The sequence below is a fragment of the Heterobasidion irregulare genome, assembly GCF_000320585.1.
Source record: "Heterobasidion irregulare TC 32-1 unplaced genomic scaffold scaffold_05, whole genome shotgun sequence".
In the NCBI taxonomy this organism is placed as follows: domain Eukaryota; kingdom Fungi; phylum Basidiomycota; class Agaricomycetes; order Russulales; family Bondarzewiaceae; genus Heterobasidion; species Heterobasidion irregulare.
The window spans coordinates 2,804,311-2,819,143 of NW_009258201.1; the positions used below are offsets into that span (position 1 = coordinate 2,804,311).

Here is a 14,833-nt window from a genome sequence, read left to right on the forward strand (position 1 = left end):
TAAGGGCTTAGATGAACGCCGACGGAAGCCCGAGCTGTGACATCTGCTGAGAAAAATGATACATGTGACCAGAATGCGTCATATGAATAGGCGATCTCGAATACTGCACGCACTGATTGTTATTGAGCTTAACGCTTCTACAAGCTGTATACAGTACTTCTACGAGCCAGAGAACAACCAGCATTGCATATTGATAGACATTCATTCGTACACTGCGTTTCTGAAAGTATTGTGCGCCTCGGGGAGAGCATGCACCGATAAACCAAATGAAGAACACTAATAATCGGACTTGTCGCGCTGAGGGTATGAGTACGAGTATGAATGCGTGACTACGTAAATTTTCATGATGAACGTTCGCAGAGTAGCAGAGCAGAAAAATACAGAAGGCTTACCGATATCCACATGAAAGAAACACCAATCCATACGAGGGCGTGGAGGTAATTGAGAGATCAGACCGTCCTGTGGTGAGAACCTCGGCTCACGAACTTTGCCGTATAGGAGGTAATCCAGTGGTGCCTCTGGGTCAATATATCTGAAAGCGGTCGTAGATGGATCGATGATCACCCGATCTTCCTTCTCCATTGTGGCTAGCTGACCCGTCGGGCGATCTAAGACCCTCCAGCAGTCTACCCGACCGCCCCTGCCTGATATGAATAACTGTAGTGATGTGAGGGCTGTGAAGAACGCCTGAGCATAACGAGAGATCTTTTCGTAAGAGGTCTTCTGATCCTCTTCATCGGACTCGTCTGTATCAATAGACCAGCTGCTACCTTCTTCGTCATCTTCTTCGTCCGAGTCGAATTCCTCGAATGGACTGACGTCATTCAACGGCGCCCAAACGAAGCATTGAAGCTTTCGAAGGTTCTTCGAAATGATATTCATCATTTGCGCATTCTCCCTGGGGGACTAGATTTGGGTCAGTCTCCATAGAGAACATCCACCAACAAGAGAGACGAACGTAGTCGAAGGTTTCGTACAGGGCTAGGAACAAAAGGTTCGGCGTGTTTGTGGTGAAAATCCTCAACAAGCTTGTTGTGCTCGCGTAGTCTTCCCCGACACGACGGTTGATCTGCAAGCTAACCAGATTGATTCCGAGACGCTTGATAGACTCTGCCGCCGTGAACTCCTCGGCTGCACCCATCTTGTGGAATTTGAGGGACATGTGCGTGATGTTACGGAACGAAGATTGCATGCCAAAAAGAATTCGCGAATCAGCGTGGATGATATTGCAATAAGCAAGGACAGAGTCAGGAACGTCGACTTCGATCTCACTTGCGGAGCCGCCTCGGTGTATGAACTCGCGGAGATGAGGTTGTTTTGCGAGGGTGTCTATCAACCGCGGTGTCCAAGCCCATGGAGTCGTGAGGCTGACCAGGTCGAACGTACAGTCATCTAGCATCCAGCAATCGTCCGGGCTGATGATCCACTTTTCGGTGAGGGGGAGATCACCACCCCAGTCTGCGGAAGCCATGACCTCGAAGTCCTTCAGGTTCTTGAGACTCCTCAGCATCCTCTCTACAATAGGCTTGTCCCCCTCCCTAACGAGCTCCGGGGCCCCAGCGAAGACGATGAGGCGTTCAACCAACAGGGCAAGATCTGGCCTACTGAGCATAGTGCGACAGAACAGCATGATATTGCCATCAGGGACACGAACGTCTTGATACAAAGTTCGTTCCACCTCTCGCCGCCAATCGCGGCAGACAAGACTCAACTCATGGTAGTACCGGCTATGCGTCGCGAATCTGAATGTATTGGGATGCATCAATTCGATGATGGGCCGGTGGAGCTCGAAGGGAATACGGGGCAGCCTAGATGGCACATTGATGGCTTGAGATGATGATGGGCTGCTGAAAATAGTAATCGCATGAGCCCGGCATGAGTCACGATCGCAGGCAAAGGGTCATCACGGTAACACTGACAGATCAGACGCCATGTTCGATCCTCAAGCAACGAAATGGTGTTTGTCGATCACGCTGGTTCTGCTTCAGGCGACGACATGGATGGGTGAGTCTACGTAGGCCCATACTACAGAGATTTGGAGCTCACCACGAATCAATAGGGACAGGCCTCCAACTCACAGTGCGACGACGTTTGCTAATCAAGGTAGTGTCGAAGAGGGCGCGAGGGGGCGAGGCAGCTCCTGACTCAAGGTAGGGTTAAAACTGCGCGTGGGTTTTCAAGGACGGGGTCCATGCGAGGCAGAGAGCCATGACCGAGGATTGGGCGGTGGCTGTCGAGCTATAAAGAGCAAAAAGGCTGAGAAAATGGATAAAAGACGAAGAACAGGGCAAGAGACGGTAATCAGCTCACCTTAACCCTCCTTCTTTCGGTGCTGATTGCCGCGCACCTCCTTTTGTCACGGACGACAATTCCGTAAATCGTGAGAAGCAGTTTAGCGAACAACCTTCCGATATGCCTTCGAGGTCTGGCCCCGCACCTGGACAGCTGGGTCCGTATGGGTCCCCTATTCTCTTTGAACATTCCACTCAGGGAACATCGGCTCAGCGTTCATCATTTCGCAGCCTCGTGCAGCTCGTAGCAAGCAGCCAGAGAATCAGTCACTGATCTACCGCGGGTCTGAACCTATTTTCGAAGCGCCTGCCTATGCACGATGATGACCGACTAAATCATTTAGCACGCAGCGAGGTTATCTTGAAAAAAGCAATAGACGTCGTTAGCTACAAAGAAATTTATAGACTGGGCCGCACTGGACATACGCACTTTTAACGACCGATTCTAACATACAACACCCTCCCTGTGTACCCCGAATCCTGTTGCGGTGAAATGTGAGATATGCAATTTTGGGGGACGAGGCGCATCGGACAGTACCATTGCCGCATCATGATAAGCAGTCTCCGGTCCCCATTTGGGCATATTGTACTTCTCAGACAATGCAATGTCATCGGGCACATGGTGTAGTTGGTTTATCACGCTCGCTTAGCATGTACGTTTGCGAGAGGTGTCCGGTTCAATTCCGGATGTGTCCATACATTGTTTTATAACGCATCCTCATTTTATACCTGCACCGACTGAAATCTATTACCACTGCAGCGGACAAGTCTATGCCCCGATTTTGGTATAGAGGTCGTTCCCACCGCGCCCGAACAAGCTTCGCAGCGCCCAGTTCCTAGTAAGCAAAGGCTCCTGGGAACCTTACCAGCCTCCGCATCATGCTCAGACAAGCATCATAGATTCGCGCATCAAAAACGGGTGTATATAAATCATGTACTAGTCCCTGCTCAAGGAGAGAGAACGATGTCGCTACTATCCAACTAGGTCAAGATTGGCGCAGAGCGTCATCCATCGACTATACGCTTCGCGGGGAGCGTACCCAAGGGAGATGTGCGTGAGAGTCATCGTGGGTCGTGGGTCGTGGGTCGTGGGTCGTGGGTCGTGGGCCTGGGCAGCTTTGCACACCTCGGCCAATCTGGTCGTGCCGATATGCCGCTCTGGCAAATCCCCGAGGATCGACATGAGTGAAGAGCTTCTCTGAGTCACGGAAGGACGACCCGACGACAGGACGGCCTGAATGGAGTTTTCTGATCTAGTCTCCTCCACAGGGGCAAGGGTTTCGGCAGAAAAGGTCTCGATTTAGGGACATCTCGGACCCTTTGCTGAACCTCGGATTCACTGAGCATTCCATCGACCATCTATGTCAATGAAACTGCGCTGAGACACCTGTAGTGGCCGTGAGAGATCGGGGGATCAGGATCCTACACCACAGCCAGAGATTGACAGAGGTTGATGACTGGTCAATGGCTCAGCGGGCGTGGTGGATATCCCAAGTGCGTCATCAAGGCCTCGAAGCTTATCGTTAGGGCAAGGGCACATTTCCGTAGGGTGGTCCAAGACAAAAAAGCTCAAGTCAACCTTCCGTCGGTTTCACAAGACTGCTCGAGATGGTTATGACGAATTTTATGAGCGAGGGTGCACTGTAGATTGTATGAAAGTCAGTCCTCCCCTGTCCAAGAATAATAAAAGACCGACAAAGAATACGATTGGGTGCTCCCGCGCACAGCGGAACGTGCTTGTGGGAGCAAAGCGAATGCGGCGCAGTCGCAGAAGTTGGACCCCATGCTTCGCGGCATCGTGATGGAAGGAGCGGGATGGTATCAAAGTTCAACGTGATGGACTCACGATAGCAATCATGGAGTGTCCAGGTGTCTGGGAACGCGGTTCCGGCGTGCTGTGCGATCATGGTATGCCCCGTAAGGGTATCAGGAAGCGGAGAGGAAATGGATTGCACTACGCGCTTGCTCGGATCGATTGGGGTGGTGAGTTTATTCAAAAAGAACGAACTTAAGCAGTAAAAATCAGTTAAGGCAAGAAGGAGCACCCATGCAAATCAAGAAAGATAAACGAAAACGAGTCTCAGAATAACTTGACTGACGTATCGACAGTGTGGGGAGATAAATTTGTTGTTTGTAGCGCATAACTGCGGGAGGGTCTCAATTGGTGGCCTTTCCCTCATCAATTAGACTTTCCACTCAATAGAGAGAAGCCAAGGATATGCGAGGATCTCAAGGGGCCGGGTTTAATTCCTGTGTAAAAAAGGTCGGGGTCGGTGAGTCATTTGAGAGAATATGGTCAAGGGCCCACGCACTGATCGTTCTAGCCCGTAGTGATCATTGTTTTCGCAGACGGGCGAAGTCACGTCTAAATGCAAGTGAGGCTTTACACAAGAATTTGGCACGACACGAGGCTCTCTCCAACGAGACGCAAGTGGTCAGGCAAGTCAAAGACGAATCAGACACTTGCGGGCCTTCCTGCAACCTGCGCGCGCGTCGAAATTGTCTCAATCTACAACACAAACACCGCACGGCTTGCCTGCACCTCCGATACCGAACACGCCCATCCTACGCGTCAAAATCTATGACGCCACCGCTCAGAGAGCCCAGCCTGGCTCGGACCCGGCGTCCGCGACTGGTCAGTTGGTGATCAAGGCTGCACACAACGCGGCACAGCGCGGCACGGCACAGTGACATGCAGGCTCGCGAGCGTGTTCTGGCGAGAGGCACGGGGGTTCCCATGAGTCTCTTTGAGACCGTCGCGTCGAGTTGAGGGCGACCAGACTGCCTTTGCCCGCGTGCATTCCGCGTTTTGTCCCGCCGCAGACGAGCTACGAGCCGAGCCCGCCTTAGAAATCCCATTCGTCGCATCACCACCGGTACGTTATCGGAGACGTTCATAGCCGGAACGGACGACTGCTGGCTTCAATTGGTCTCTGATAGTGTTCATATGGCACGACCACGCAGGGGCGCCTCTATAGAACGTGATGAAGGAATCCGGTTCCGAGTGAGTCAGACGAAGTCTAAGCTCTGACAGGGGCAAAAATAGGTGTCGCGGCATGCGCAGGCGCGCGTGCCTCCGAACCCTCTTCGATCACGCGTGACGGTGACGGGCACCGCAGACGCGCGACATCATGGACTTGGCAGTGTGTGCTCGTATCTGTGGAACGCAAAGAGAAAAAAAAACACGTGCAAGATGGGAAGAACAGGAGTCAATAGGCGCGCGCTACGCGCGAATGCGTTAAGTTCTACCTAGAACTCACATATAGACACGATGCACGGCTGGTACACGCGCAATGATCGCGCGCGGCTGCTTGTCCCGATGTCGATGCACAGCGGCCAGAGATGCACCGGCGCATCTTAATGTTGTCGAGAACGGCAGAGCGCGTGAAAGAGAGAAATGGGCAGTGGGACCTGAAGTGAAAGGAAGGCTAATCGTGCCGAAAGCGTGTACGGCATGGATCTCCTGACTCAGTCTGTCCTGCTCATGCATGACCCAAGCAAGGCGTTCAGCCTGATGCTGCGAGTGCGTCGCCAGGTGCGATGTGAGCCGCGAAGGACGGGGGGTAGGAGAGAAGGAGAAAACGCAGTGTCTACACGAGGTGAACACCCGGCGGTATGAGAGAAGTGGGACCCACGGAAGCCCACAACGGCCTCAGGTTTCCTGTGAGGCCAGTCAAAGGGAGTCGTGCGAGCGCTGATGATGTGGATGTCATCAGGGGTGGGCGTAACACAGCCTGATGTCGGGGACGCGCTGTGTAGACGCGCTGACGCATGAAATCCGTGCCTGACCTTGCAAAAGAGAATTCAGAACATACATCGGCGGTCGACAAGGACACTGATGCGCAGATTGCAGAAGGAGAAAAAAAAGGTTGGCGAGAGTGCAAGCAAATAGACATAGATCGAGGCAGTGCAGTGATGCAGATACGGTGTGCGTGTGCTGCTCGAAGACTTGTTGGGCAGAAGGCGTCGATTGAGCGCGATGTATGCGTTTCCTAGTGCTATGAAGGGCCGTGTGTGTATCCAGGTGGACGATGATCGAGGAGGCACAAGATTGCCGTGCCGAGGATGCCGCTTCTGCGAGCGACATATTCACGCCGAAATGCGCGTCAACTCTCGAGGTGCAGATGTCGAGAATGACGCGATGTCTGGTCTCCGGCGGAGCTGCAGATATGGCGCGCAATCATTGTCTCATGGCTGGTTGAAACTCGCTTCGCGAGCGAACGGGTTGCTCTGGCCAAAGATTGGGAATCTGTTTGCTCGTCTTCGCCTGCTTTTTGACGCTGTTGGCCGGCAATGACATCAAACGAGTGCTTGCTGCCGTGTCACCTGACGACCCTTGCCTGATGACTGCAGAGGGGGGTCGGCTGTCATCACGTCGGTGTGATTAGGGGAGACTCGAGATAGTTACAAGTGGCAACAACGCGGTGATAGCGGGGGGTCACTGATATCCACGCTCAGAATGGAAGATCAAGCGCAGAATTGATGCGCTGAGGATGCGGGCGGCGAGTTTGCGCTCAAATGCGCAGGTTCGAGTTGAGACGTGAGCATATAGGCGCATATAGCGAGGCTCAGCATGATGCAGACCGTGTACTTGATGTTACGGCGCGTGTTCATCAAGGCCTACAAGCCGGCGAGGAATGACCGCACAAGCCGTGGGATGGTACGGTTTTTCGACCATAATTCTAGCGCACGGAAGCGGTCACTAGAAGGGATATAGAGAGCCGATAGGCGGATGGTGAAAGAGATGAAAGAGAACCAGTCAATGGAGATCGCGAACAAGAACCCGCGGAGGTCCACGATGGGGCGTAATATGTATATGAGGCCTGGGAGCGGACGAACAGCGAGTGAATACAAGGCGGGAGACGGGCGTCGAGGTTGCTGGCAACGGCGAGCCCGAAGAGGCCTGGGGGCCGGAAGAAAGGACCAGGCACAACATCGCGGGGCTCCAGACTCGCCAAGACGCGCGTTACGTAAGGGGAACTTTCGCGGGGGCGGGCGCTCGTCGCCGCCGGAGTCTTCCTCTCTCCCGTTCCGTCCACCCTCGACGACGACGCCGACGACGACAACGAGCATACCCACCGCCGCACCGACTTCGAGCTCGACGACGGCGACGAGTCCCCCTTGCGCTCCTTTTTTTCCGTGTGCCGGCGCTCTGCCTCTGCGAGTACAAAGAGCGGGGACGGTTGGCCGTGCCAATAACCTGATCAACTCATTAATTCGCTCTGCTGGGACGGCGCCTGTGCTGTCCTCCACGGCTGGCCCCTTGATATCAGTCCACCGACCGCTCAGCCACACTCCTTCGTCTCGTACTCCCACATCCCCTCTACCTCCTCGCTTCTCCCCCCAACACCCGTCCCGTATACCCGCGCTGAGCTCGACGTCGCTCACAGTCTCGCCCAGGCCACCCCGGCTCTCCAACCACGCAACCCAGGTGCACATCTAGCGCGCTCAGAGCTTTCTGCACGCCTCAGTCCCCATGCGCACCGCACCTGAGAGCATACCTGTGCGCACGCCCCCCGTCCGCGACGGGCTCCTCCGCGCACAAAATCGCCGCCCACGCGACCAGCGTCGGCGCCAAAATGCGCGCACCCGCATTCTCCGCGCTCGCGACGACCCTGCCGGATCGCAGGGCTCCATCCTTTCCCTCGAAATGATCGGCGGCGGCTTTTACGAAGCGTGCGTCTCCTTTGCCCGTTTTCCCCTTGCCCGTCTTTCTTTCTTTCCATTCCATCTCTCTCTCGTCCCCTCTCGTCGTCCCTTCGCGTACATTTGGTGTAACATCCATCCGTCGCTTGCACGAATGCACGACTCCATGCAACCCCGATCGTGTCCACAACCGGCGAGATTCGCGTCTCTGCGTGCCAGTCCATTCCTCGGGTTTAATCTCGCGTCGCTACCCTCTTCCGTGGATGCGTGCATCCAAATCATTCTGCCTGATTGCCTCGAAGCCTAGTTTGCAATTGAGCTCTCGCCTCCCAGCATCCGTCGCGGCACGCAACGCCCCCCTCATCCTTCATGAGGTCCGCTGGTATGGCTGCTCAATCTCGACGCGCCCGGGCCGTCTTACCTCTTTCAGCGTCGTCTTACCTCTTTCGTCTTCTTTGTTTTTTTATCATCTTGTTTTTGGAAATGACTGGTTGCTCACATCGGCCCTTTTCAGCGTATATACCGTCCCGATTCTCATCGGCTCCAACAACCAAAGTCTGTCCCTCCAGGTTGACATGGGCTCGTCCGACCTTGTACGCTGCTTCATTCACTCACTCTACCGGCGCTGACGCGTTTGCTCCAAGTGGGTAGCGTCCAGATCTTGCTCCTCCTCCGCTTGCTCCAACGGTGTTCGTTCCTACGACCCCTCCAAAGCTACCTCGACGGGCGCCACCTTCTCCATACAATACCTCGAGGGAAGCGTCAGCGGGCCCATCTACTGGGACTCAATCCAGATCGGCGGCTACGGCATCGAATTTCAAGCTTTGGGTACGTCCCCATCTTCCTGCTTCTTTTCCCTATCCGTGATGCGTCAGCTACCCCGTAGCTGCCGTCACGACCGTCCAAGACGAGCCCCTCGAGCGCGATTTTGATGGCATCCTCGGCCTCGCGCTTCCGCTCAACTCCATCATCGCTAGCATCCTCCCGCCCTCGACCGGAAATTCTCCCGACGGCGCCGTCTTTGCCTCGAACCTCTTCGGCATCACCCCCGTCGGTTCTGCCCCCGCCGCGCGCTTCTTCTCGCTCGCGCTCTCCCGCCCCGACTCCCCCGAGGTTACCTCGCTGCTCGGCATCGGCCAGCACCCCACCGCGCTTGTCCCGGATCCGGCCAAGATCACATACTCACCCGTGATCGCGTCCAACGTGGGCAACAAATTCTGGAAGACCAACGTTCGCGGGGTCACCGTGTACGTCGACGGTCAGAGTCGCCCGCTCACGCTCGGGCGCTCACATACGGGCGCCGTATTCCCCACCGCGGTGCTCGATTCGGGAGTGCCGTACATCCTGACCACCACCGCCATCGCGAACGGGATCTATGGTGCGCTGGGCATCGGCCCCGGCGCTGACGGACAGTGTGAGTCGCCTCTGCACGCCTGCCAGACATGCTGATTCCATTGTGACGCGACAGACTACGTCCCGTGCACGACGCCGCTCAACATGACGATCACGCTCGACGGCCAGCCGGAGCTCCCCCTGCACCCGCTCGACGTGACCGCCAAGCCCCCGAACGACGCTACCGCGAGCACCTGCCTCGGGCTCATCCAGACCGCCAGCGGCCAGCTCGATACCTCGCCCACGCTCGACGACATGATCCTTGGTGTCCCTTTCCTGCGCAACACGTACACTGTCATGGCATACGACATCCCCTACACGAACGGGACGTTCCCAAACGCGACCGCGCCGCTCGCGACCGACACCATCCGCCCGCGCCTCGGCTTGCTTGGACTCACGAACGCGACAAAGGCGCTGGAAGAGTTCAACACCGTGCGCGTGCTCAACCAGCCGCTGTCGGGCCAGCCGACGGCAAAGGCGACTCAGAGCTCGTCGGGGAAGAAACTCTCCGTCGGCGTCGAGGTCCTCCTCGGCCTCGTCGGATTTTTTGCGCTATGTGTCGTTCTCTTTGCGGGACGGTGGTACGTCGGGCGGCGGCGATGGCGGCGCGCAGGCGCGCGCGACGCGAATGCCGGCGACGATAAGGGAGGGCTGCCCGGATACCAGCTCGCACGACGAGGGTCGAGGGAGAGCAGTGACGAGGACGGAGTGCAGCAGCCGTCGGAGGATGTGCTGCGGCTGATGCGGTTTGAGGAGTACAAGCGCCGCATGGCAGTCAGCTCCGCGTATACCATGGACAGCGCGCGCACACGCGTCGGCGGCGAGGATGGCGAGGACGGCGAGTTTGGGCTGCGGAAGAGCAAGTTTGGCGATGCGCTGGACGACACGGGCATGGGATGGCGCGACACGCTCGTGGAAGATCGGCCGTTATCGAAAGGCTTCGGAGGCGGCGAGGCGGTGACAGAAACGACCTTGATGCCGCGGCCGCGTTTCGGGCATCAGCATACTGCGAGCGATGTCGGGTCGTCGAAGGACGGCGGGGTGGGCGTTACGGAGCCGCTCCTCGCGCACACACGTGCCGACTCGCGCGCGCTGGACGACATCGGCGGGCTCGAGATGGGCCTGTTGGGTGTGGGCGCTGGACCTGGTGGCGTGCGGGGAAGTATGGCGGGTGTCGGAACGGCTGCGCGGAGCAGTAGGCTTGACGCAGAGCACCGGCTAAGCGCGTCGAGCGTTGGTGGAGGGATGGGCGTTGCGCGGCCGGCGAGCCCTGCGCGGTCGATGAGTCCTACGACGACGCGGCGGAGGCCCGTCAGTCCGTTGAGCCAACCAGGCCCGGGGCGATCGGCCAGCCCCCTAGGCCTCGGGGGCGAGCGGAGCTCGTTGCCGTTGCCGCCATCGCTGCCGCCATCGCCTGCGAGCCTGCGGTTCCCTGGTATCGCGGTCGCGGACGACACGACGTCGTTGCGCGTGAGCGCGGCCCCGACTGTGGATACGACGGCATCGAAGGAGGGGACGAGTGGGCACGAAATCGAGTCGTGACGTCGGTGAGGGGGTTGGCCTGCGTTCTGTCGTGCGTCGCCCCCACCTCTCCTCTGCTTTCGTTTCCTTTTCTCTCGACCCTCTCGTCTTTGTCTTCCACGTCTGCACATGGATCTTCTCGTTCGCCGCTACGTGGCTCGTTTCGTGCAGGCTTATAGTCTGCTGTGGACTTCGTATACCATACCATACGCTCCCTCGATCATTCACAGCTCATCTCATCTCAGCTCGCGCCATCTTGCATCTCTATCTCCTCATCTATCCTCGCCTGCGTTACTTAGGTCATGGTATGTCACTGTTTCTCCCACCCTTTTCGCTCGCTCTAGTGCTCCCGCCCGCCATTCTTCATCCCCTCGGTAGCTTCCTTTCACTGCCAAAATCCGGTAATCGTTTCGTACGTAGTGACTAGTGCCTTTGTCTATCCCCTCGCATTGTGGATTTTACTTTGTCGACCGGGACCATCCCCTCATTTCTACCTTTGTTCTTCAGCCGGGTGTGTACGTGTAAGGCAGTATTTTCTTGTACAACAGCGCGTACCTTCGTCTCGCGCAAATTAAATTCGAAATTCATGTTGCGCGGTGCGTATTGGGAACAAAGTTAGGGTCAGCCGGTGACTGAGTATCACGGCAGAACAGGCGATACAAAGGGGCATGGCTATAAGCTGACGAGTCGTTTCAAGAGTCAACGGCCATGGATGTGTCGCTGGCTCGTCGAGGGCTCATATTAGGCTCCAAAGCTGGTGGCAGGGCTCGATCGCGGTATGTTACCGTCTCGTTTCTGCTCTAGGGAAAAGCGATGCGTATCCACAAAAATCCATATGCTGGTTGGGGAACGGACAAGACATGCTGGAAGCCGTGTCTCTTGAGTGCGGAGGCGCGATCTCAGAGACTGTCGAAATCGGCATGAAGAATCGAAAATAGCGTGGTGATAGATGGTCGGAAGCATATTTTCAGGAGAGGAGGGCGCTGCGTCCGCGACATTCGATGGGCAGCCTGGTGGATATGTCATTGTCCACAGTTGGGTGCGGAAAAGATGAACAACCTAGGAAGAATAATCAGGCCCGACGCGCTCGCTACAGCGTACATACGCTATGTACTGAATTATAGACGTATGTGCGTAAGATGCTCGTAGGTTTGTGTTTGCCGCACACAAAGGCTGCGGGGAAGCCAGGACAGGATGGAGTCCAGGGGTGCGACTATACAATATGCCACGCATGCGTACGCCCTCTCCTAGCTTCCATGCTCCACTGTAGCGATGTCGAGCGCGTCTGAATGCGCTCGCGCAGTCTTCCATCTTATCGACGGTATTACTGAGCATATGATGCTCGGCACGGAAAGGTTCTACCTACAGAAGCTGCAGGAGGGCGTGCCGCATTGGCTGGGCGGTAGCATCGAAGGCGAGGGCTGCAAAATCGAGACTGGAAATGCGAGATTTATTATGAGGGTGGTCGAATGGATGAGGTGGGTTTCTACGCGGGAGTTCGGCAAGCTTCCGCACGGTATGCCAGGCCTTCTGCGGCTTCAGCTGGCTTCGGTGACCGGTGAGCCGTGACGCCTCTCGTGCGGCATCCTCCGTCCCATTCGTTCTACACTAGCATACAAGCTTGTCCAGGACTCACTCCAAGACCTAAGCTCGTCAGCCTCTCTAGCATCATTGAGGACTCCTCGCAGATGAACCCCGCTACCTCATCGCCGTCTCGAGCGTCATTAGTCGTTCAGGGCAGTCCATGTGCGTGTGAGAAGGAGCTCGTCTCGTTCAGACGTGTTTCTGTCGTGCTCAACACCGCACAGTTCAACCTTACCTCGCGTTGCCTCATCTCCTCTGCGAGCTGCTTTGCCTCTTGGAGGTGCTCCGGTCGCGAGCTGCGGTCATACAACGGAGAACATTCGCAAAAGATGTGATCAGAAGTTTGTCGCGCCTGTCGCATCAGAGATGCATGCTCCTCCAATGCAAATGTGAGATACCACAGGTCCAAACACTGACACAGGGCCTCAAGGGCATGATGCAGGCCAGCAAGGTCTTCTTTCTCGCGAATGTAATTTCGTTTGTGGAAACATCACGATAGACGGAGACCTCTCCAAGATGCTGAGTGAGGGAGGAGAGGAGCAAAGGAAGCTTAGAAGCTTCGTCGCGGCGAGGCGGTAATTAAGTGAGACGACGTACAACGGGTTGACCATGTCCGACCTCAGCCGGAGCAGGCGAGGGCCGGTGAACAGTAGAAGATCTCGCGCGTGAGCACTGGAATCATTTCTTGTCTGTCCTCCGCAACAGCTGACATTGACTTGCCAAGGCCACTGTCTTTGTCGCTTCGCTCCTCCAGCATTTTCAACGCGCGTCATATCACTCTATGACATCCGCTATGCGCTGTTGAGTCCGCATCGTTGCGATGGTTGGACACCCATGAATTATATCCACGCTCTCCAAATTGGATACGAACTTCTGTCCGAGTTGGATGACAGCGTCGCAGGGACCGATGGATCGATTCTATGCATCATGGCGTTGTCAAGAAAGAGTTTGTATGTTCGAGACAAACTCACTGGGGGTGCCATTTCTATGTCCTTGTCTTGCCCACTGCGGCCATTCGGCATGATCTGATCCCTCGGTACTCTCTGCTCCCACGGTACGTCGCTCCTCCTCCTCGCGGCGCTGCTGATTCTGCATTACCGCGAAGAGCATCTGCAGGATGACCTATAGCATCTCAGATGAATTGACGTCAGCTGTCGGTAAAAGGTCATGCGTACATGTCCGCCTAAAGTGTCTGGACGAGCATTTGCTCCTGGCTTTAACTATTTTCAAGTTTCAAATCCCATTCTTTTCGAAACCCAACTTCAAAATCCCACAAATGGGAGGAAACAGGGGAATAGAGAGCATTCGACATGTGGCCTGAAAATATATAGCAAAAGCTGTGGCATGCCAGAAAACACGAGCACGCGCAACGCTCGCCGTATGTCCGTCACGCTGTTTGCCAAAACAATGCGATTCTGACGAGCTTAGTTCCGCAGGCCCACCGGCCAGATGCCAAGCGTGCATTATGCGCCTCGCTCGCGTCGTCACCGTGTGCCGCGACAGATCCTGCAGTCAGTGTGCTAGATATGAGCGGACAACGTGTCTGCGAATTAACGTTCGTTACGGCTGGCTCATACGCAACGGGTTCGTGAAGAAAGATGGCGATTACTTTGCCATCTCACTTCTATACGCTACCTTTATTCTGTAAGGCCACGAGTCGCTTTGAGCGAGGCCCATTTCTGATAAAGGAAGGCCGCAGATTAAAACAAATCGGATAGCCAGGAGGCGCACGCCAGGAGATACACTTCGCCATCCGCTGTCAGAGCACAAGCTCAGCTGTCCTCCACGATTTCGGTGTCGATACTCATCAAGCACAAGTTGTCTAACTTGAGCAAACGACAACTCAGAGTGCCTTCTTTGACACGCTCTTGACGAGGTACGCTTGCTGATGGAGTCGTGCACGCTATACATCTATCGCCAAGATTGGTGCCGATCTCCGTCCATCGAGAGTAGCGCGGGTGCGTGGTGGCGCTAGTCTCCCGAAGGCAGCAACGTTGACGATTCTCCTTCAATCTCCGACGTGGTCTCCGGATATCCGTATCTAACGGTGGCGCGTCATCTGTACTTAACTTGTGATGGATCGTTCCATTGTCGCAGGCCACTCAAACACACTCCGATCACATTTGCGCCGTGACAAGCGTGGTCGTGGCCGGTCGTGGCCATGGTATCTAGAGGCTGGGCTGCGCAGCGATCACTAATTTGATGTGTGTAGCGCTCTGCTCATAGAATGAAGTATTGTGTAGCTCAATGATCGCAATAACGGCTCGTCTGCCACCACAAAGGTTCTTGCAAGCGGCCTTGTAACTCGGCCACAAAGCGATCATGTATCTAGGTCGCGGAGTCGAGGAGCTCGCCTTGTGGGATACATCTGTAACCTTCGGCAGTTTAAGACATGGTGA

General features: G+C 55.7%; 10 protein-coding genes across 10 annotated transcripts; 5 read left to right on the top strand and 5 right to left on the bottom strand.

Moving 5' to 3' along the window:
- Nucleotides 1-102: 102 nt before the first annotated feature.
- On the bottom strand, nt 103-3,474 carry HETIRDRAFT_459191 (uncharacterized protein; the record flags this gene model as incomplete). Its single annotated transcript, XM_009548553.1, has 5 exons — nt 103-329; nt 393-906; nt 959-1,329; nt 1,387-1,844; nt 3,332-3,474. The coding sequence occupies 5 exons, from the start codon at nt 3,472-3,474 to the stop codon at nt 277-279; spliced, it is 1,539 nt and encodes a 512-aa protein (XP_009546848.1). The 3' UTR covers nt 103-276.
- Nucleotides 3,475-6,911: 3,437 nt separating this feature from the next.
- Nucleotides 6,912-7,730, bottom strand: HETIRDRAFT_101226 (uncharacterized protein; the record flags this gene model as incomplete). Its single annotated transcript, XM_009548554.1, has 1 exon — nt 6,912-7,730. The coding sequence occupies one exon, from the start codon at nt 7,728-7,730 to the stop codon at nt 6,912-6,914; it is 819 nt and encodes a 272-aa protein (XP_009546849.1).
- Nucleotides 7,731-7,767: 37 nt separating this feature from the next.
- Nucleotides 7,768-8,244, top strand: HETIRDRAFT_317830 (uncharacterized protein; the record flags this gene model as incomplete). Its single annotated transcript, XM_009548555.1, has 1 exon — nt 7,768-8,244. The coding sequence occupies one exon, from the start codon at nt 7,768-7,770 to the stop codon at nt 8,242-8,244; it is 477 nt and encodes a 158-aa protein (XP_009546850.1).
- Nucleotides 8,245-8,512: 268 nt separating this feature from the next.
- HETIRDRAFT_409794 (uncharacterized protein) lies at nt 8,513-10,871 on the top strand (the record flags this gene model as incomplete). Its single annotated transcript, XM_009548556.1, has 5 exons — nt 8,513-8,530; nt 8,582-8,765; nt 8,824-9,351; nt 9,406-10,578; nt 10,690-10,871. 5 exons carry the CDS (start codon nt 8,513-8,515, stop codon nt 10,869-10,871), a joined length of 2,085 nt encoding a protein of 694 aa, XP_009546851.1.
- Nucleotides 10,872-10,979: 108 nt separating this feature from the next.
- HETIRDRAFT_168728 (uncharacterized protein) lies at nt 10,980-11,228 on the top strand (the record flags this gene model as incomplete). Its single annotated transcript, XM_009548557.1, has 1 exon — nt 10,980-11,228. The coding sequence occupies one exon, from the start codon at nt 10,980-10,982 to the stop codon at nt 11,226-11,228; it is 249 nt and encodes an 82-aa protein (XP_009546852.1).
- A 1,182-nt stretch (nt 11,229-12,410) lies between these two features.
- HETIRDRAFT_440257 (uncharacterized protein) lies at nt 12,411-13,485 on the bottom strand. The gene is made up of 3 exons (XM_009548558.1): nt 13,406-13,485; nt 13,032-13,352; nt 12,411-12,953 (listed from the first exon to the last, which is right to left on the bottom strand). The coding sequence occupies exons 2-3, from the start codon at nt 13,205-13,207 to the stop codon at nt 12,860-12,862; spliced, it is 270 nt and encodes an 89-aa protein (XP_009546853.1). The 5' UTR covers nt 13,208-13,352; nt 13,406-13,485; the 3' UTR covers nt 12,411-12,859.
- Nucleotides 12,539-12,769, top strand: HETIRDRAFT_141576 (uncharacterized protein; the record flags this gene model as incomplete). Its single annotated transcript, XM_009548559.1, has 1 exon — nt 12,539-12,769. One exon carries the CDS (start codon nt 12,539-12,541, stop codon nt 12,767-12,769), a length of 231 nt encoding a protein of 76 aa, XP_009546854.1.
- On the bottom strand, nt 13,209-13,456 carry HETIRDRAFT_409795 (uncharacterized protein; the record flags this gene model as incomplete). Its single annotated transcript, XM_009548560.1, has 2 exons — nt 13,209-13,352; nt 13,406-13,456. 2 exons carry the CDS (start codon nt 13,454-13,456, stop codon nt 13,209-13,211), a joined length of 195 nt encoding a protein of 64 aa, XP_009546855.1.
- A 312-nt stretch (nt 13,486-13,797) lies between the features above and the next one.
- On the bottom strand, nt 13,798-14,715 carry HETIRDRAFT_409796 (uncharacterized protein; the record flags this gene model as incomplete). The annotated part of the gene is made up of 5 exons (XM_009548561.1): nt 14,532-14,715; nt 14,265-14,392; nt 14,134-14,234; nt 13,871-14,078; nt 13,798-13,816 (listed from the first exon to the last, which is right to left on the bottom strand). Coding segments are annotated over exons 1-2 (153 nt in total), but the record flags the coding sequence as incomplete, so codon positions are not given.
- On the top strand, nt 13,900-14,082 carry HETIRDRAFT_141575 (uncharacterized protein; the record flags this gene model as incomplete). The annotated part of the gene is made up of 1 exon (XM_009548562.1): nt 13,900-14,082. One exon carries the CDS (start codon nt 13,900-13,902, stop codon nt 14,080-14,082), a length of 183 nt encoding a protein of 60 aa, XP_009546857.1.
- Nucleotides 14,716-14,833: the final 118 nt, after the last annotated feature.

Excerpts from the sequence above, each read along its gene's own strand:
- HETIRDRAFT_440257 (XM_009548558.1), bottom strand. The coding sequence starts at position 13,207 with ATGACGCGCGTTGAAAATGCTGGAGGAGCGAAGCGACAAAGACAGTGG. Across the intron at positions 12,954-13,031 it reads TCGGACATGGTCAACCCGTT|CATCTTGGAGAGGTCTCCGT; the intron begins GTACGTCGTCTC and ends TCCCTCACTCAG.